Genomic DNA, 22,376 nt, shown 5'->3' with positions numbered 1-22,376 from the left:
TGAAATGAGGTTTAGAAAAGCTATAAAGGAAAAGGAAAAGATCAATGAGAAAAGTACCATATTTGATCTAGAAATTTATTGCTTTAAACTCTTCTTAATATTTATAAAACTATCTCTTTATTGGTTAGTTGTATTTAACATTAGTTGTTTTTAATAAAAAGTGGTCTTAAAAACAGTGGAAATTAATGTTTATAAATCTACTGGGTTAGAGCAGATAATATCAGGCAAAGCACGCTCTGTCATAAATAGGCTCATGACTTAAAAACCCAATGGCCACCTAGTTGCTTCCTTGATCTTAAAACCAGAAAAAGCATTTAAGGACTCGGGGGCCAGGATGACCTGGCTGAGCTTCTTAAATACAAACCTAGTAATAATATCAAAAACAAATGTCACTCTGAGATTTTCATTTATGAAGTTCCATCATATTATAATAGCCTGTTCAAGGATCCTTTCCCAGCTCTATGAAGAATAATGGTCCCTCTGGTTGTTCCTCTGATATTACATTTTAATTGAGGAAAGTAAGGCTGTTTAATAATAAGTTGTACTTGTTTTATATTTAATCTTTTTTTGTATACTTTAATGTATGTTATTATACTGGATGTCGTTGTTCACCCTCCAAGTTATGAAGAGCAGGCATTAGCAGCTCCAATTAATAGCTGCATTGAAGTGAGCTGAAGTGACTTTCAGTGCTGATTACCGAAGGAGCTAGACCAGAATCCAGACCCTCTAACTCCCATCCATAAAACCTTTCCTTAAGTCTCCAGGCTGACCCCATTGCTGGCAGCCTGGGTGGTCACCAACTAGCAGAGCATCCTCAGCTGTTCTGAAGGCAGGGACCAGAGATACTAAGGTCATATGATACACTCAGTCATTTTCAAACTTCAGTTATGTGACCCATTGGCAGCTTCTTAAATCTATTTAGTGGATCATGACCAGCATTTTTAAATGAAATATGATAGTACAGAAAATATTAGAGGCCACTGCATACAGCAAGGGTGAGAACTGTTTTGTGAAATTATTGTTTCAAATATAAATATTGTATATAGGTATTAGGTCACGAAGTAAAATGCATTTCTTGCAGAGGATCACAGGAAAAAAAAACTGAAAGCACTTATGTAGATAATGCTAATCGTGTAGCTGGAGCTGGAGAAAGATCTCTGCAGTGGGTGGAAGTTTAGAAGACAAGATAACCTTGAGGCCAGAGCCTGTGTTTTGTCCTTTTTAACATACCCAGTGCTCAGCTAGTGGAGCTGTACTAACTAGCGTGGGAAACCCTCAATGAATATTTATTGAATGAATGAATGGATATGAGTAAGGTTTACAGATTTTTTTAAGACTCCTCTTAAAAATTCAATTAGGCTTGGAAATGAATCCAGGCAGTGCTACATTTATGAAGAGCTTATTTCCAAGACCTTCAGTTATAAATTGGCTTTTGGAACTTTAAACACCATTGCACATGGTAGTTGGGATCTCAGGCCAGCCCACAACCATCTTTTTAAACCCAAGATATGTCTGAAGCTAGCACTGACAACTGAAGCTGCATCTCTATAGCAAAACTCATCCTCACTGGTTCAATTGGGAATGCCAAGGGCAAATTAGCCTCCAAAAGACAGAGGAACTGTTCCCTTAGGCCCCATTCCTCTTGCCACAGCTAGGGCCCTGCATCTGCCAAGCCACTCTGATGGGTGAGGAGGGATGTGAGAAGCAGCATGGAGTAAGGAATCATTTTCAAGGATCAATAAGCCAAAGGTAAGAAGAGGGAAAGAGTAAAAAACAATGCAAATAGCATCAACAGGGCAGAAAGAAAAGCTTCTGGGCACCAGGTATAGAACCAGTGTGAATGTGGCCAGGTGGCCATTCATAGAGAAGACACATGCGGAAAGTCGAGACCACCTCCACAAAGGCTTGGAGGACCACCTCCATAGTCACCACTACATGAGCAATGCAGCAGTACCATTTATAGGGTGCCCAATACATGCAAAGCACAATGACCTATGCCTCTGCCATTCTTTCTTAGTTTTCATCCACAAACAGCAAGATGCAATTTTATCCTTAACCATACAAGGGGACCAGAAAATTCAATCTTTCAAAACCTATTTTTGAATCCAAAAGTGAGCAAAAATGGCCAGTTTGGTATACAAACTAACATTCACAAAATGTACATGCCAATTTCTTTGTAGGAGAGAAGGTACCTTTCCTATATTATTGATTTTCACTTTGAAGATAATACTAACAAGTGGGTTTCCTGATACCCTTAGTTACAGCAGAAGACAGAAGGAGGCCACTAGAAGTAGATGCATGAACAGGTATTACAAGAGATAAAAAAACATCAATAAGAATGTGGAAGACACCCCATATTAACTGGACCCATTTTTGAATGGGAATCTTAACCTATGAGGTATCATTATTTTACAGTATGATTAAAAAACTACATTTTTACTGACAACTCCCAGCAATTGGAAATTGTTTCAAATATGCTGTAATATTTATTTTAAAGAAAATAGGGATAGTTTCCACTAGAATTTTTTTTTTAGCATGCTGGAAAACTGTAATATTACATATCCTGATATCATTTGATAAACCAGATATTCTTTTTTGCAAATCTCAACATTCCTGTATATATTTCTTTTGTCATTTCTACAGAATCTTATACAATTATAAAAATAATTTATTTATTTCCTTGCAAAGTTTTTAATTTAGTTCACTCAGAAAACAGTGGGACAAGCTAAATAATTTCCTATGTTTCCTTGATTTCATGATTTTAGCATTTATAGGCCCTTCCCCATTTGTTACAAAAAGTGATGCAAGCATAACGTTTTTAACTTTCAGCCGCAGGACATATAAAAGTATACTTCTTTATAAGCAATATAACTCTTAATGGACTAAAACATAAATATTTACAGGAAATCCAAAATCTTGACTGAAGTAAACTTCATTAGGGCTTTAGGAAAATGATAAAAAGTAGCAGTGAAAATATTAAACTGCAAGTGACAGACTCTCAGTGATTTAGTAGGAACAAATTAAGCACACCTTGAAATCGAAAGAACTGAATATCCATTCACACCTGCTCCCGAAAATAACATGGCCCTTGTGTAGACTTTGGCGTTCAGGAATTTTTACACGCTTCATGTAAAAAGCACTGCCAATCTTGCTCTGTAGGTGATGAAACTAAGATAAATTATCTGATGGAAATGCAAAAGAATTTAGAATTCATTTTATTGGGCACCTGCTTTAGCATTTAACCTAACACTTCTTGCAAAGCAAAAGGAGCAGAAGCTTTGAGTGTTTAAGTGACTCAAATGAAAAGTGTCAACTTAGATGGACTGAGTTTGATTTATTCAATAATAGGAAACTTAATGTTTTTGAGCATTGGCACTATTCTGGATGCTGAAGATTCAAAGATTCAAAATAGTTCCTGTCCTCAAGTGAATTATCATCTCTTGGTGGGAAAGACAGGCATGTTCACCACTAACTTTAGTGCAAGGCTAATAACAGAAGGATGGACAAAGGTTATTAGAGTGGAGAGAAGAGAGGAACTGAGGAGGGGTTATGGGGGAAGGGAGCATCTGATCAGGCTTTGCAAGAAAGGAAGGAAGTCGAAGCAGGGACAGCGGAGTATTCCCCGTGTAGGGAATAGAGCGAGGCAAGCAACCAGGATGGCTTGTACATGCTGAGTTTGGGGAGCCATGAGTGATCTCATTTAGCTGGCGCAGGGGGAGGTCAGAATGGGAAAGAATATTGAAGGCAGATTGTGCAGAACTTTGAATGTCGTAATAAGGAGAATGGGCTCTCTCCTCAAAGGTGGGGGCAGTAGGGGTCTGGATCCGAAAATGGAGCGAGACCGAGGCCAGGGACCAGATAGGAGGCAATTATTGTGGGACTAGGGGAGGGGCAGTAAGTGGTGAGACCCAGGAAATGACAGAGACAGTGGAGAAGAGAGAGACACAGAGAAAGCAGATTGATAGAACCATGGGCATGATGAAAAAGAAAGAAGAGTCAGGACCAAGAGTTGGGAGAAATAGACACACTGGGCTCTTTTCCTAGCATTCCAGGATCTGTTGTGACTCTAGGCAAACCCTTCATGTGCCTCAGTTTCCTCATCTGAAATGAAGGCATTAAATGAGGTCAGTGGTTTCGGAACTGTTCCTTGGAGACCAAGGACGTTTTGGTGAAGGATGTGGGAGGGTGAGGTAGAGGAGGGATGAAGATTGGGGTGGAGGTGCGCAGATGTGGAGCTCTAGATCCTGAATCTTCTATTTAACCAGTACATCTCCTTTATACAAGAGAATTCCTTGTAAGATTAAATTTGATTTTAAAAAGAGTTTGATGAGCATTGGACTATATAGACAACCTCTAAAGTCCCTGTGAGCTCTGACACTAGCGTAATCACACGTACAGACACTGGTTATCCCGGATGTGGGTCTTATTTTGGGGGACCCTGTTGAGTTCTCCTGTTTATCTGATTAACTGTTGCACAAACACTAGAACAACTGGAACAACAACTGTCATGCTGAATCAGTGCCAAAACTCTCAAAAATGGAAAAGATTTACTGAAAGGCCCTTTGGTGTTCTTACTCTTGCGCAGTACCTTTTCCCAAGACCCAGTCGGTTTTTCAAACCTCATAAACGCCACTGTGTAAACGGCCCATGCCTGGGAGTACAAAGACATGGCTTTGCTACCGGTTGTTGTGTGACTCTGGGTAAGTTGAGTTACCCCTCTGGGCTCCTTTTCTCCGTCTGTAGAATGAGAGCATTGCACCAAAGATCCTAGAGGCCCCTTCTCGCTTTAACATTCCAGGACTTGGAGCCCATTATCTGAACAATTCCCTGATCAATAGCATATGCTCTGGGTCTTGTCCTGTCACAGTCAGATGGTCAGTATACCGAGGGCTTTGGCTGTTTACTTTAAGGATTGGGCAACGTATGGTTTAGCCAAAACCTCTGAGTCCTGCAAATGGGGGGCTGAGCAGGGAGGCTCAGGTCTAAATGAACAGCAGATCTTTAGAGACACAGTGCTTTGCGGATCGGTGTTTGGACCAGAGAAACCCCTGCCTAGGTATAAACTGCTGCAAAGGGTCTGTCTGCAAACCACCATAAAAATGGAAGCAAGGAGATCCAGCGAATCAGAACCACACAGCTCAGTCGAGGCCAGAGAGTTTCATACCGGTCTGAAACTTACACGCTCGCTGCTGCATTCCTTTCCCTCCTGCTGTCCCCTCTCCCCTCCCACTCCCACAATTTTTTTTTTTCTTTCTTACAACAAAGCTTTTGCTTAAAAAGAAAGGAAAAAAGAAAGCCGAGGAGGGGAAGTGAGGACTCACTGGGAGAGCGCGGCCAGGCTGCGTCTTCCGTGCGGTCCGGAGCCACCCAGCATGTCCGCGGCGGGCCGGGCGGCGGGCGCTCGCGGTGCGGACCGGCGGGCGGTCAGGGCGGGGGCCGCGCCCGCAGAGAGGCCATGTTCCCGCGGCCGCGGCCGGTGTGCAGGATGCTCCCGCGTTCTCCCTTTGTGTTAACACTTTGGTCTGTCCCTGTGACGAAAGTCTGGGCTTGTCCTCAGCCAGATCTACTCCTCCCCACCCTTTCCCTCCGCACAGGATCATCAGAGAGCCGATTGTTATTTTTTACTGTAATCTCTCTAATAGAAGCCCATCGTGTGTGGCTATTAAAGGGCACTGATTGCTTCGGGATTTCCAGAATGTTATCGCTGGGGAGTAAGGGCCAGGATCCCCCATTAGCTTTTCTGAAGAAGATTTTATATGCTCAACCATGAATAACTATCCCAAGGTAGGTAACTTGTCAAAGGAAAGGATGCTGATGGCCCTTTGGAAAATAGTCGATCATACTATTAAATGCGAACATAACCTAATTCTGACAAGATCAACAGAAATCAGCCCACCAGAAAGTTCATCCGGGTGCAGTTCTCAGGCTCTGGTTCTGAGCTCTGTTCTCAATTAGCATTGGTGTAGGTGGCTTCCAAAGCAAACAGTTCCCACTGAGAAATCAAATCTGAGAAACTCCTCTTATCCCTTTTATCCAGGGAAAGATGCATGACATAAAAATGCAAACCAAATGCAAAGGGATGAAGAGAGACAGCCCTGCTCAGTGATGGGCTGGAGCGTACAGCATGTTTGGTGCTTGCATTCCTCCAAGAAAGGAGGGCAACAGCCCGCCTGGGAACATGTCGCAACAGAGGCCGGTCTGCACCCATGGTACCCTGGTGGTGGTGATCTCATCGGCCAAGCCCGGCAAGGGAGCCTGGTCAGCAGCTTGGAAAGCAACCAGATCCCAGCCCCTGAGGATGGGGGGGGGGTGTTGATTTCATCTGAAGATGACACTCAGTGTCAGCCTGACTTATGAACACGTTTCTTAGTCTCTAGTGGCCAGTAAACAGATTGTCCTGGGGTGCTGAGCTACTTATGGGACACTGGCTTTCTATCAAATGAGTGGAGCAACCCAGATGTCCACAGTGTAGGGTTAAGATTGTTCTTTCAGTAAGCAGCAGGAGAAGCGATCAACTCCACACATTGAGAGCCCTGTCACAGAGCGAAAGAGACCTTTGAGATCCACAGTTTCACGTCGCACAGAGACAAGCACACTGAAGCACGGAGCATTTGGCCCACCCAGTGTCATGGAGCTGAGCTGTGGCAACTACGCTTGCGCTCCACTTAGTTTCATTTGGTTAGGTTACATGCTCTCTTCACTTCGACCAGCTAGAAAATTTTGGTTGTGTTCCTGCTTGAATACTATGCTGTCATCAAAGTTATTGTTTATTAGAGTAAATATAGTTTGATGAGCGTCGTGGTGCATTATCTCCATATATCATGATGTATATATGCATTTAAATATTCTTACCATTATATATATATATATATATTTTTAATCACCAAACATTTATTGACTAAAGTAGTACATAAGACACTCCTAAAAGTAGGGATACGTCTCTGCCTTCATACAAGAGGACTTAAGTACTCAGTGACATGGCTTGAGTTTTTCGCTCTAGAGCTGAGACAGGAACATGTATTGAGATCCTTTGCTGCTCCCCTTTCTAATGAATTTTGTCCATTTAATTTTTTACTTTGTTTACTTACAAAATTCAGTGGTTTGCTGTGGTAGGCAGAATAACTTTTCCCCTGAGGATGTTCATGTCCTAGTCTCTAGAACCTGTGAGTATGTCACCTTGCATGGCAAAAGGGACTTTGCAGAACTGATTAAGGGCCTGGAGACAGGAAGGTAATGCTAGATTATCCAGGTGGGCCCAGTTTAACTCCATGAAGCCTTACAAGCAGTGGGAGGGGAGATATGACCATGGAAGAATGGTGGGAGAGATGCAGCGCCACTGGCTCTGCAGATGGAGGAAGGGGGCCAAGAGCCCAGGAACGTGGCAGCTAAAAGAAGCTGAGAAAGGCAAGGAAATGGATCCTTGCTCCCTGGAGCCTCCAGATAGGAATGCAGCTCCGCCGACACCTTGATTTTAGCCCAGGGAGACCTATGTTGGGCTTCTCACCTATGGAACTGGACATGGTAAGTTGTGTTGTTTTAAGCCACCGAGTTTGTGGTTATTTGTTGCAGCAGTTCTAGCAAAGGAATGCATTTGCTTATGGGATTCATTTGACCTTTGGAATAAATATTATCTCCTGATTCCCTCTTCCCCACCAGCCCAACTCCAGTTCTGAGGTGGCAAGTATAGTTCTGGCATATAGGCTCATAAAATGGAATAGCCTGTCTCTCTCTCTCCTCTCCCTCTTTTTCTCACACATACATACACACACACAGACACCTCCCCTTATTCTCCATGGAGGAGAGCAAGGATCTAGTAGCCTATGCATACACTGACATTCAGGTACTGAAGGTGTGCTAATGGCCAGCTGCACAAAGGTTGTTGCTAGACTGGCTTCCCAGCTGTGGAGATAGGGAAGGGGAAGCCGGCACACCCACAGCTGGCCAGTCATTGCTAGGGGAATGCATTTGGGAGGTAGCTGTCTATCTTCAGTTTGTGACGGTAAAACTCACTGATGTCCTAACTTGTGCTACCTGGTAGGGTACCGACACAGGAACAGTGAAGAGGGAAGTGAGTCTTGGGCTTGGGTCAGACACCAGCTGGGAACAGGAAAAGCACAAAGGCCCAAGAAAGGCAGATGCCACGCATGGGGAGTGGAGAGATAACACGTGAGTCATAGATCAGAGCAGGCCTGGGGGAGGCAACAGCTTCCTGGGAGTCCTCTGAGACCCAGTGGCTGGGGCTGGAGACACAAGGCAAGAGGAATTAGGGAGGAGAGCCACAGGGGGTCTGTGAACAGTGCTCTGTTCCTGCAGAGCCCCACAGGCGTGTGTGCTTTCACTGCGTGGCAGAGACGGGGCCCTCGGAGTCCACCTTCCAGAACCGGCGTCTCTGAGAACTGACCTAATGACCATCTGCTGGCACCGCGAACAGCTGGGCCAGTCACCCTTCAGTAAGAGAGTAGGTGTCTCGAGTGTGGTGATGCTTCAGGCCTCGTCACTAGGGAAAATGAAAGTCTGGGCCACTCTTGGACTACTCAGAGCATTCTTTGTTTCTGGACACTTTATTGTTTAATTTTTCATCAAAGAGATTCTGGGCTGGGAAGGTTTGAGGGAGGTCAGTGCAATAGAAAGGAACAGCTCCCGCCACAGGGTGGTCCTTTATTAATAAAATATGATTTTTAAAAATAACTTTACTTCATGGAGGTAGAAGACTGGGCCACATGATCTGTTCCAGACTTTATAGTCTGCAGTGGTTGTTTAAGAACAGCTTCTACCTTGGAGCCATTCCCCAGGGAAAAGAGAGGGATGTGGGAAGTGCTGTGTGCGTGCCCTGATGCGCCTAAGACACACATGCACACACACACGGACACGCATATATGCTAACGCACGTACACATGCATACACATGCACACACAAATATACACACATATGCACACATGCACACACACGGACACGCATATATGTTCACACACGTACACACATGCACACATGCATACACATGCACACACAAATATACACACATATGCACACATGCACACACACACATGGACACACATATATGCTCACACGCGTACACACATGCACACATGCATACACATGCACACACAAATATACACACATATGCGCACATGCACACACACGGACACGCATATATGCTCACACACGTACACACATGCACACATGCATACACATGCACACACAAATATACACACATATGCACACATGCACACACACACACACACAGACATTCCCTTCCTACAGAAACTTCACATAAACCTGAGGGAAATATGCTCACTACGGAGGCAACAGCTCAAGTAATTTAAAGGGGATTTTTGAAAAAGCTCTTGGAGATAAATTTTCTTATAAACAAATTTATAGACTCCACACTTTTAGAACTAGGCAAAAAAATCTTGCCTAGACAGCTGCTCACTGAGAGGTGGGTAGGAATGCAAGTAGAGGTGTAGACTGCATGTTTGCAGGCAGAACCTCTTTCCTCCCTTTCCCTTGGCCTCTTGCCATCTTGCCCCACAGCTGATGGCATCTTCCCCACCCCCACCCCCTGCTATGGCATTGAACATGTTCCCTTAAACTATATCGCTTCGTACTGTCCTGTGATAGTGTTTTTAATGCATCTTCCTGAGACTTCTTATGAATGGTTCCTCCCTTTCTCCATCTCCCTTTGCAGAAATTACAGACTTCTCCCATTTCCCTGCTTTATACCTTCCATTAAATTCTTTTCATTGCCTCTCCTTCTCCATTGTCTTGGTCGTTCCGCCGTGTCTTCCTTTGGGAATATGTGTTGGGCTGGGTGAGGGTGGGTGGAGGGACGTGTGGGCTGCCATGGAAAGTCCTGGTTTACCCCTCATTGCGGGGTTCCAGTGTGACTCCCTGTCCCCCACCAGAGTCCTTATGGCCTGTGCTGGTACAACGTTGTTAATTATTCTTTGCCTCACTTGTCTCTAAGCCTGTAACATGGGCCTGGGTTGCTATACTCTCTTATTGACCCTACAGTGGGTGACAGATAGAGTCATCCCAGCATGTTTCTTTCGTTTTTTTTCCACTTAGCGCTACTGAAATGTTTACTACAAGCAGATCATTGCACTGAGTGCTGGGGGGCGGGGATCCAGAGATAAGGAAGGCCGTCCCAGTGGGAGACAAGATATGTGTGCAAAGATTTCAGTGCCAGGTAGAGAGTGAACAGCACTTTGAAAGCAGTAGAACTAAAGTGCTGCGTTTCAAAAGGTGACACCCTGTGATCAGGGTCCTGATGTTTAATCGCCCTCACGCTCAGTTTGTTCTGTTATCAGACTGGACTTCCTGCTGCTGAAATAGAAACCCACTTATCTCCATCAGGGCCGCAGGTATTAAGTCATCCTTTAGTCTCCTCTTTTCTAGGCTAGATGCCAATGCCTATTTTCCATCCTTTTAGCATCAGCCTGAAATTTAACAACTCTTCAAACGGGAAACCAAAATTGGCCATAATAAAGGTTGACCGAGGCTGGATGTGCCTGGCTGAAATCCCAGTGCTGCCTTGCCATGTTCCTGTTAACACATCCTAACATCATTTTCACGTTGATAATGGCATCTCTTACAGAGATCATTCATTCAGTTCGTGCTAAATCCAGGGTTGTTTTTTTTTTTCCTTCTCCAAATTTGTTGCTTAATCAGTCTAGTTCCCGCATTTATCTGTAGAGCTGTTTTTGTTATTACTATTATTTTCCCTTAAGACAGTGAAATTCATACTGTTTTCGGAGAACCATTCTTCAACTCTTTCAGGATACCCTGTATTATATTTTTCTTGTCTAATGTCTTGGTAACTTAGATAGGAAACTGAGGAACACAGAGCTGATTTCAAAAAGGGAGAAAATGATCTTTCAAAGAGCACCCATCTGAATTTCAGTACCTGAGAAGTCTAATTATCTGTTCGAGATGACAGAGAGCCCAGGGCTCTGGAAGGCTCCAATAATGGCTTATGCATTTCTGCCTCCCATTCCTAGACTTTTCAAGCTCCTTGATTGAGGTGGGTGGTCCTGTCTTCAACTTTTTGATACTTTCCTCGCCCCAGTTAGCATAGTGCTTGATGTAGGGTAGGCCTTCTCTAACATGTGTTGCATAAACGAATTAGGGCAAACAATGACCTTGACAAGTTAATGTATTCTTTCTACGATTCGGTCAAAATGGGAGGATAAGAGGTGTGAGTGGTGGTCTGGCTTCAAGTTTAGTTGTGCTGTGCCCACCGTTGTAACCAAGATACGTCTGGATACGTGTGACTGAGTTATTGAGGTGGGTGTAGATGGACACTTTGCAGAGGGCTTTGTGGGTTTATGCTATTGCATACCTTAGAACTGGTCCCTCAGCCCAGCCTTGCCCTGAGGAGAGGTGGGCGGCAGAGGGATATTTCCACAAGGTGTTTGCCGAGTCTAGGTCAAGCTTTGGTGCCCGGTGAAAGAGTCACAGAGCAGAAGAGAGGTTCACTGTCCCTACATTTATGGTTTTGGAGTTCTGGAGGACTGAAGAGAATGCAGGGCACTTTGGCACCTCCAAGGTTGTATCATAGGGGCATGAGATTGCATCTTTGACACAGATGCCCAGAGTCTCAGTGTGGGCAGCCACAGCGGAGGGTCCTGCAAGTGACTTCGTGGCCAGGGCCTCACTGGGGTGGGGACCCAGCAATGAGCAAGTAGCATTAAGAGTTATATTATTAGTAATGTGATTCTATTGACATCCATAGATAAGCATACTCTTACTGAGGATATGTAACAGCTATAAAATTTCTATACCTCTTTAAAATTATATTTTCTTCTGAAATCTCTTAGACAAGCTAAAATGAATTAGGAATATTTAATACTATAAGGCATCTGCATACTCACCGTCCAGCTTAAGAAGAAAAACCTCCAGAGTAACTGAGCGCCCCTCTGTGCTCTTCCGGGACAACATTCTCTTCCTCGCCACCTGGAGTGTAGCTACTCTCCTGACTCTGTTTGTGTCCAATCCACTTTCTCATGAGCTAATCCTTTGAACTCCTCTCCCACATGCATCTCTGCTCCCACCACAGTGGAGTCACCCATCAGTGTCACCAGAGCATGTACCTGGCTCTAGGGCGAAACAGGATGACAGTGTGGGAGTGAGACATCGCTTCACTCTGTCCCGATGCTCCTGTCTATTTCACAGTGAAATGCAGGTTCCCTTATCATGACACTACTACTCGGTCAGTCGGGAGGGCTTTCTTTCCTTCCCAAGGCCAAACCTTGGGTCCCAGGCTTCCTGGCCAATTTTTTCCCTGCAGCAGATCCTGACCTCTAGCTGTACCCTCGCGTGCAGTCTGACACACACCGTCAGTCAGTGTGCACCCCAACACTTACCATAAAAAGAACTGATACTCTATGTGAGAATTATTTGCATTTGCCACCGTTTGCCTGATGTTTCTTAACATTTCCCACCCCACCTTCACCTGGCAGAGCTCTTGCTTCTCCTTTTCTCTAGATAAACGTCTAGAATTTCTTTTCTTATTACCTTTGCTTCTCTGAATTCTAGTGATTCTTTAAGAACCAGTGCTTGACCTCACCTCCGTGAAGTCTTCCTGGGTTTCACTTTATATCTTTGTAATTTACTGTCTTAGGAGGAGAGATCAGAAAGCTCTGGCCTACTCTTGGATTTGGGAAATAATTATGTTGCAGTGTGTGAGTCAGCCCCTCCACCTAACATGCTGTGAGGCTCCCTGATTCTGTTTAAATCCCCTTGCTCCAATTATTTAAGTCTACTCTCTAAGCTCTTTTTTAAAACCTAGGGTTTGTAACCAGCTGGACCATTTTTTTTTCCTGAAGAGAAAAGTTTCTATCTTAAAAGGATCATACTTTGAAGTCTTTAACTCACGTCTGCCCTCCAGCTTAAAATACATCTTTAAAACAATAAACAGTGCTTGGAAATAGGAGGGTTCTAACAGTTTTTTGGATGAATGGTTGCTGGTGCACAATTATAAAACCTTGGTTCTGGTCTCAGTGAAAATAATAATATCTACTGCATATAAGTCTAGGAAAAAAGTATGTACATGAAGAATAATATTTCTACCCATAGGCCATTGTGATATATTTTAGAAATTAGATTTGTTATATAGAGAAATAATTAAACTACAAAGGAAATTAAGAAATTATCATAGGCACTCTAAATATATAATTCCACTGCAGGAGAAAAGCTCAAATCTTCAAAGGAGGTATATTAGTTCAAAAGCCACAGAATTCTCAGTATGTATCACTCTTGTTCAAAGTATCTAAATATTTCCACAGCCATAAATTTATTTGCTGGCATCCACTTTATGTATCTGTATATTAAATTTACACATGACTTTTATGGCTGGAATCAAATCCAGATTTTTTTCCAGTGATACCATATAAAGTCTTAAAAAATACTGATTTCCTTTTGGGGAGGTCAGACGTAGATTAAAGCATATTATTCCTATTGCTGGAAAAATAGTCTATTATGTGTTTTGGATACTTTGGGTATTGTGTTTATTATTTATATTATATAAATGACATCTTGGTAGGTACTATCCTACTTTGTAATAACATCTTGCTTGAATCAGTACATGATTATGATATCTATAGATAGAAATAAATATATTGCTGCATACACACATCTTATTTATTCATTGTTCTTGTTACATACTTTTATTCAACAAATAAATCACAATATAACCTTTTTGCTGGCAGGGATATTTCCTAATACCATTTTTGCACCTGATACAGCCAAGAAGAGAGTTAGGCCTATAGCAGATTGTCAATTAGTATTTGTCATTTGCTCTCTGGGTTGAAGAGGAACAATAATTGAGCAGATAGAAATGCCATACTGAGAAGGTCAGTCAACTGGTCCTTCCAAATGCTTCCGCAGAGTGGCATTTTTTTGAATATTCATAACAGTACAGGATCTACAAATTCTTCTGTACCAGAAATTGGATTTTAGGAGTTCTAGAGTTAACAGGTCTCAGAGAGACTGACTGACTCACAGGTGCACAAGAGACTGATGTGTACATCATAATGCTAATTAATTAAGATATTATAGAATGAATGACATCCCTCTTCAGTGCCTGGAAAGCTCTCATTTCCCAACCATGGCACCTCCCACTCCCCAGGCCAGAATGTCAGGAAGCTGCATAGTCAGTAGAGACTTCACGAGTGTGGAGTCAGATCAAGGGAAAGTGAAATCTCAACAGGTAACAACATTTCACCTGAGCCAAGGGGATGTGTAAAGAAACATTTCTTCCAGTGGAGAGAATACTTCTCATGTCATGAGACTGAACCAACCCTGAGATTCAAGATCTATCTCATTTGGATATTCCTAGATGCTCAGTGCCAAACCTGGTTTTAGGGTTGGCATTCATGCAGACCTCTTCTGCTGGCCATTCTTTCTCTGCACTTTCTAATATCATAGATTGCAGTTAGATTCCACTTGCTTAAATCCAGGAGACCTAATGCAATTTGACCCTTATGCATTGCACTTATTAGAAATGTTCTTTTGTAGAATTCTTGGTGCCTTTATAATGGCAGCCTGAGGCAGGAGATTAGAAATAGAGTAGGAGAAGAAAGCTTTTCTGCTTTAAGATGCTATTTTACTTTGAAGTTATTGAGCAATGAAATCAAACTCTTATTAGGATTAAGACAGGAAAAGCAAATGGAGCTCATTTTCTGCTCACTAATTTATAGAATAGAACTAGGTAGGTTTTTAAAGGAAAACATTTAATAAAAAAAATCATATTCACTTTTCTCATTTAAGCCAGAAGCCATCTGGAAAGCTCTTTAACTTTTAAGACTTTATGAAGACTACAAAGAATACAAAATAGATGATACTTTAAAAAAAAGTAGCAGTCACTTTAAATTTGAAAGCCAATGATCTGAAATATGAATTTAGCTTTCTAAAATATGTTGCAAAGTAGAGAAGGCCGAAGTAATCTGAGATTCTCCTAGGTATTTTAGAATTCAGAGTCTTTCTAGGATAACTTCAAATTATCTTTCCTTCTGACTCTTTCCCAGTGGATCTAAGAATTAAAAATTAAATTAAAAATTAAGAGATACAATTCTGAGGCTATTATATTGTGCTTCCAAGGTATATGTGTTCTGAGTGTTCCAGTTCACTGAATTTAATTACAAATTTTATGTTAACAAATTAGCCAAAGGGTATGCTTTTCTAATGAAGAAACTCAATTTATAAGTACTCCTCATCTTTCTTCCAAACAGTACTAGTTGAGGTGCATGAACCAATTATAAAAATGCTCCACTTTACTGGGAATAAAAAAATTAAACCTCTATATACCTTGATTTAAAAATCTTGGGTTCTAGGCCGGCGTGGTGGCTCACTCCTGTAATCCTAGCACTCTGGTAGGCCGAAGCGGGAGGATTGCTCGAGGTCAGGAGTTCGAAACCAGCCTGAGTGAGACCCCGTCTCTACTATATAGAAAGAAATTAATTGGCCAACTAATATATACAGAAAAAAAAATTAGCCGGGCATGGTGGCGAATGCCTGTAGTCCCAGCCACTCGGAAGGCTGAGGCAGCAGGATTGCTTGAGCCTAGGAGTTTGAGGTTGCTGTGAGCTAGGCTGATGCCACGGCACTCACTCTAGCCTGGGCAATAAAGTGAGACTCTGTCTCAAAAAAAAAAAAAAAATCTTGGGTTCTGATGTATTGTTTTATTCTTTTCATTTCTTTATTTTTTTTTGGTCCATCATTACTTTCCAATATTAGAAAACAATCTACCACTAAGAGTCTAAACTTTAGACCCAACTCATATGTTAAACATTCTCTATTTCAGAGAGAGTGTTGATGAATACTTGCCTGAGGTTGGCCTTACTAATTGTCTATTTCTGCCCATTCTTCTGGAATTAACTGGAGAACTTTACTCCTTCTGACCACAAACTTAGTCTTTCATTAGAGAAATTTTTGTTGGACTCCTGAGTGTTTGGTATTAACCCTATAATTTGATGATTATTGGATTTTACAATGCAGATACTAATTGCAAATAATATTAAGGGCCTGAGTACTATAGCAAACAGGCCAAGAAAAAGGAATTGACTCTTACCATATTAATATCGTTTGCCTCCATAATGCAACTAAATGGTCCAAATTATATGATGTGAAAGTCCAATTATCCTTAATAATCAGAGAAATGCATGAGATTAATCTTTTTGTATCTCTAGAGAAAAATATATGGAGTCAAAATTCCAATGGCTTGAAGGCTCAGCAGAGGAGTGGTGGAACCCCAGGACAGGTACTGATGGTGTCAATACTCAGAGGATACCAGGAAGGTCGCTAACATTTCTGCCTCTCCATGAATAGCTTAGCAAATTAGCAATATTCTTCCTTGATATACAGACATGAATTGGAGTACTTGTGCTCATTCAACATTGTGTGCTGGTCTTTGGGGAGATAAAAGTGACTATGATGTAGTTTCTGATCTAGAGTTGCTTTTAATTTGGGGGAGAAAACAGACACGTGAACAAATAATCATGCAAAATAGGTGATAATAATTAATATACATAAAAGGTGCTATGTGAGACCCAAGGTAGGAAATTAATCACTTTGACTGGGAACATCTGGGAAGGGTTTTTTCTGGAGGGTGTCTGTTGAGCTAGGCCTTCAGGGCACGAAAGAGTTCACCAGTCACACGAGGCTTGGGAGGGAGAAGACAGCCATGAGGAAGAGCACAGATTAGAATCTCTCTAAGCCTGAGCACCACTGCCCGCTTGGAAACAAGCCAGACGAGTGAGTGAACAACTGCAGGGTTCTCTGGGTAAACATAGTACAGTTTCATTCCGATTGGGATAAAGCCACCATTTCAAATCTTTTGAATTTTCTCTTCAATTCACAACTGGAGGAAAAAGAGAAGATAAAATGGCTTTGCTTCTCCTAATCTGCAATTGCAGTCCGTAGCCCTCTCCAGAAGTGACAGGCTCTAGAGAGAGTGACAGGTGACATTTTATAATATTTTTTCTGTGTCTGATTTTTAAAAGACTAGAATGCCCGAGGGCCAGTCAGACAGCATAAGGTGGCAGGGTGAGAAGTGTAGAAATTCCTTTGAAACACAGTACGTTACGTGCTCAGTGTGAAATCCGCAACTCCACGTACAGTTAAATAGAAGTGAATGCAATTGAAATTAATCACATAGGCACCTCAGCATGATAAACGTGTGACACGTGCATCACCCTTTACACCTCTGGTGACATTTTTCTGTATCTCACTTAATCTTTTCAGCCACCCTGAGAAGGCTTGGCTCTGTGTTATAGAAAAGGAAGCCCAGATCTGCTAAACCTTTATCCAGTGTCTTTTCTCTCATCCTTGATTTAAAAGGTACTTTTGTTAGCAAGAGTTACAGGACATTGTATAGGTCTGTGATCGTAGATTGAGAGTTGGGCACTGTGCAGTGTGTAGTAAAAAGTCCCCAGAGTTGTAGGAAATGAAAAGGCTTCCAGATTTAACCCTCCCACTGACTGTGTGCTCTTGCGTGTTGCTTGCAAGCCTGGGTCAAATGATTTGGGCCTCTTGCTCCCTTTCAGAGAACGTAAGAGAGAGAGAGAGAGAGAAAGATGGCTAATTTCTGACCATATAACCCAATAGGACACTAGAATCTGTCTCTTGGAAGTAATTCTGCACTTCAGGCAGAAGTATCTTGGATAAAAGACCCTTTTCTGAAGCGTATGTCTCCCTAGTATAGCTCTACCATAGCTCTGACAAATTGCCACAGTGAGTTAAAATTCATATTCATGTGCCAATGATGTGAGGCACGTAGGGACCCAAGGGTTTGGGACTTTCTATTCTGCCTCAGCCTTGAGGTTTAAAAAACTTCATTCTATATAGTTCAAAAACCACTGAGCATCTGTAGCAATGATAATCCCTAGGTAGCCAGTATATACTACGAGGATGCTGGTTCAGAGATAAACACAGGTATTTGGAATAGTAGGCTTTCATGGTTAGATAGAGTTAAAGGCTCTTAAAAGGGAATAGCAAGAAGGAAGGGTATCAGGTATCAGCTTTTTCCACGTCACAATTATCGTCCAAGGCCCATTAATAGTAGTTCCTTGCTCATCTTCTTCATCAACGAGAAATGTTGAGGGAATATTAGATCCCTGAAATGAACGCCTACTAAAAAAAAGTCAAGATTTACACAACAGTTCTGATTAGAGAAACAGAAGGACTGATCAAGGAAGGAGTGGGCGGTGGTCTACGTCTACTGTAGCGCCTGGGGAAAGTTGCAGTGTAATCATACCTGGTGATGCTTCTTGTCTTTGGGTCAGCATGATAACCCATCATCTCGCCCTGCTTTTCTGTTTGTTCACTTCCTGCTCAGTTATTTTCCTTATTACCCTCTTGCGTTCCCCCTGAAAAACCTGCCAACACTGCACGGTTTTCTGTGGGAATCAAAAATGGGTTGACTGCTGTTATTCTAAGCAGGCACAGTAGTGCTACTAGCTCCAGAAATAAAGGACTCTTTCATTACCTCCTTGCTGATGCCGGCTCTGAGCTATCTAGCTTTCATTTGGAGAGCCCCACGAAGCATGCAACATTCCCACCAGACAATAAGACCCAGGCTAACCTAAGAAAAAATAAAAAGCATGTACTGAGCGATCCTCTGGAATCTATCAGTTGAATTCCTAAATGGTACAGGAAAATAGAAGCCAGTGAAGATGTGACACAGGATAGCCCATGTCACCCACAATGGAAAATCTGAATGATGGAAGAATTTCCTATTCTAAACAATGTGGGGTTTAAAATACACTCTCTGGAGACTCTCCTGAATGTACAGGCTTGTAGCTGCTATTTATAGTGACTGATGTGTACTTTACCAAGATTTTTATTCCAACAAAGGAACTATATGTGATGTAGGGGCTTATTAAAATGGAAAATAAACCCTCACATTTTAACTCAGTCATCGGTACTAATCTCAAATGTAATGTCAGATCTCACTAATCTAGACCAACTAGAAGGAGGCCAGTAAACACTATACAATATTTTAAAACAAGTTTAGTTCTGAAAAATGTTCAAGTAGACCTGGTAACTTTCACCAGGCTAACAAAACATTAGAAGCTTGTTTAAAAAATGAATCAATAAAAATGACTTATAATTAGCAAATTAAGCTGTTAAATGGAAGTGAATGCTTCTAAAGTTATTTAAAAAGTTTTAAAAAGTTGTACTCTCCAGTGTTTAAAAACCTAGGCATGGAATGTAGCTTACATAGTTAACATGTTAATCAAATCCTTTATTTATAAATAGTTCAAAGTTCTACTTTACTACTGTCCCTGAATAATGATTAAAAATCCAAACATAGAGGACTCTGAGTTAACACAGATTTGTGATAGACTAAAAACTGGTTTTCCAACTGCTAATGGACATTGCTTATTAGATTGCAAACTAGTGAAAAGAACTGATTTTATTCACAAAGTAGGCACATGATTCCTCGATAACCTTATTCGCAGATGAATGAGAACACAGTTATGTAGCCACTACATGGCTCCAACATGCTGGTGTTTCATGCCCCATGGTACTTTCTTGTAACACCGTTAAGGACCTTTGGGATAATAAAGGTCAAGAACATCTTTGGAAGACTTCAAACAATTGAGATAGCTTTCCCTTGACTAAGATTTTGGAATAGTTTGTCATCATTCCTGTCTGCCACCTCTATCTGGCCAAATGACAGCTCAAACACAGATCTCTCACACCTGCTGGTCAACAAGAACACCAAAGGGCAGAAGAGAGAGATTGAGCATACATGTTGGATGGCCTTCATTACATTTTTACTTTCTTTTGATGAGAATTCTTTGTTCATGCTGTATCCTTCTCACAGCTTTGGGAAATATAAGGGTTCCTTTGGTCCTATGTGTTTAGAAAGACAAACTTCTTGCCCTCTTGGGGGAATGGGCTGTGTAATTAATATCTTTATCTGGGAGTCTGGAGAGAATCTTTGGAATGCCCTGGATCCCAGGGCCCTGGAAAAGCTATCGCCTAAATTCATGTGATCTCATTTAGAATTTTGTTTTAAAATAAATAAATTATTCAGGATACTAATTATTCAGGATACACCCTTTGTGGGTGGAGAGGAAAAGGAAGCGTTTGGGGAGGAGCCTGCAGGAGGCTTCAGTAGAGATATTCTAGGTAGTAACCTGAGTGGTGAATTTATGGGCTATGCATTATGATGATTTAGAACTTCCATATATACTAAACAAGATTATTTTGCATGCATCGGCTTTTTCATAATTGAAAGGAATAAATCAGTAATTCAGACTAAAATGATTCAAAATTATTTTGTAAAAATTGGGCCTGTGATTTTCCTTATATTACTAGTACAGTATTTCCACAGAATGTTGATGCTGAGAAGCTCCTGGTTGCTGCTTTAATAGTATTGAAACCATAGATTATGCAACATGAAATAGAAGTTATAATTTCACAAGGCAAAAAATCTATTTAAAAGACAGCCATATCCTTCATTGTCCATAGGGGAATGTAAATGCTATGTAAATAGTTGTTATACTGCATTATTTAGGGAAGAATGACAAGAAAAAAGTCTGTACATAGTACAGACACAACCATCATAGACCTAACTATGTTTTCAACCAGGGTTGGTTGAATTCCCAGACACAGAGAGCTGACTATATTTGATTAATTGAATTATATATATATATATATGCATACATACATATGTACATGTACATATATGTGTATATAATTGAGATAAAGATTTTTATATATACTGGAGTATCCTGTATTTTTGTCTTGATTTCAAACCAATAGGGAAAGTGGAAAAAAAAAAAAAAACTCTTAAAAATAAGGAGGTAGATTTTCTTTTCAGCCTGGAGACCTTTATATTCATAATTCTCCCATCACTTCTCCATCACTTCTAAGGTGGCTTTTCAAGCGGATTTGAAACACAGTAGGTAGGGACCAGACACTGAACTATTTGATAACATGGCACTGTGCCTTGTTCAGTGACACCCCAGAAGGTATCTGCCAAGGGGCCAAGTCTCCTGGGAGATGCCACCCAGAGAGGGTTTTTCTGATAGCTCCTTCCTTATCACAACTTCCAACCAGCAAAAAAGCAGCAACAACAGGCGATATTGCCAGAGCACTAATCATGTTTTAGGAACTATATACACCAAATATTTCACAGTCTGCATGAACCCTTGTGAGGAAGAACTGTTATGATGGCCACTTTCCAGATGATAAAACGGGCTTAGAGAGGCTGAGTGGAATTACTCTTGGAAACCCAGCTGGGATTCAAACTTAAGTCTCTGAGACTCTAGATCCTACTCTCTGGAAGGCACCTGTCTGTGTCCCACTCCGAATCTGCCCCATCCTCCCCGAAGATAGTAGAGATAAAAGTAAAATATAAATTCCTCTTTAAGGAATTAAACTGGTTCTTATATCTTTTGGTATCTAGAAAGAAAGATCCTTTGATGAGTTTAAATTGTTAAAATGAAACTGGTAAAGATGAAGAATCCTATATAATAACTTAGTTCCATAATTAAGCTTTGTTTGAAAAAATCAGAATGCCAAGATACTGTATACCAAACACAAGACTTTCAAAATTGATGGGAAATAGGATTCTAGTATATCACCACAGTTTTTTTTCCCTTCTTGACTCAGATGGCAAAGTTTGATTCCTAACTATTGATTCCTAACTATTCCTAATAGTTCCTAACAGTTAACTATTATCATTCTGCCTATCCACTTCTCTTTCTTTGCTTTTCATTTCATTCACCATAATCTGATCTAATCTCATTTTATTTAGAAATATCATCCATAAACTGTTTTTAAATTTTAAAATGCACTCTCCATGTAATACATTGTAGTATGCACTCTTTCCCCAAAAGTCTTCTTTGTTTTCCTAATCAATACCCATGGCATTTTTTACAGACAGCAAAATCAGGATGGCTTCATTTATCCAGGGGCCTGCACTACGCAAGCAGGCTCTGCCTCAGCTTAGCTGGGTGGATCTTGGGAAGGTCAGCCTCCCTAGGCTTGAGTTTGAGATTCTGCATATGTAACATGAAGTTTGAAAATTCATTATCAAACTTCCTGGCCAGGAGTTTTGGGCCCCCGGGAGGTTTGCGGATGGAGGTCCACGATGCCACTGAACGTCAATGGCAAGTTCTGTGGGTACATGTGTGCATTTTTCTTGGGAGGAGGGTCCACAGCTTTCATTAGTGCCTCAAACTAGTGTGTGGTCCAAAAACTAAAAAGTAACATTCCACTGTAGAAGATGATCCATAATATCAGTGACAGCCTTAAGCTTGTAAGGGTGATGATGTGACTAAAGTCCCTGTCCTAATGATGGACACGGTCTTATTGTGAAAAATTCAGTGAAAAGTCAAGAACAGTCATGTCAACAGCCTTCTTTG

General features: G+C 41.4%; 1 protein-coding gene across 13 annotated transcripts in view; it reads right to left on the bottom strand.

Annotated features, from left to right (window-relative positions):
• CALD1 (caldesmon 1) overlaps nt 1–22,376 on the bottom strand; it is a 202,942-nt gene that overhangs the window by 61,326 nt on the left and 119,240 nt on the right. Inside the window, exon 1 of one of the 13 annotated variants that reach the window (XM_076006624.1) lies at nt 5,322–5,595. The exons of the other annotated variants lie outside the window; for them this stretch is intronic. Coding sequence (XP_075862739.1) covers nt 5,322–5,374 — 53 coding nt within the window. The 5' untranslated portion in view covers nt 5,375–5,595. Of the gene's footprint in view, nt 1–5,321; nt 5,596–22,376 lie in introns of those variants that run through there. 13 annotated transcript variants of the gene reach the window in all.

Source organism: Microcebus murinus, chromosome 9 (genome assembly GCF_040939455.1).
Source record: "Microcebus murinus isolate Inina chromosome 9, M.murinus_Inina_mat1.0, whole genome shotgun sequence".
NCBI classification, from domain to species: domain Eukaryota; kingdom Metazoa; phylum Chordata; class Mammalia; order Primates; family Cheirogaleidae; genus Microcebus; species Microcebus murinus.
Note: the sequence above shows the minus strand (reverse complement) of the source record. Positions and strands in the feature narration are given on the sequence as shown.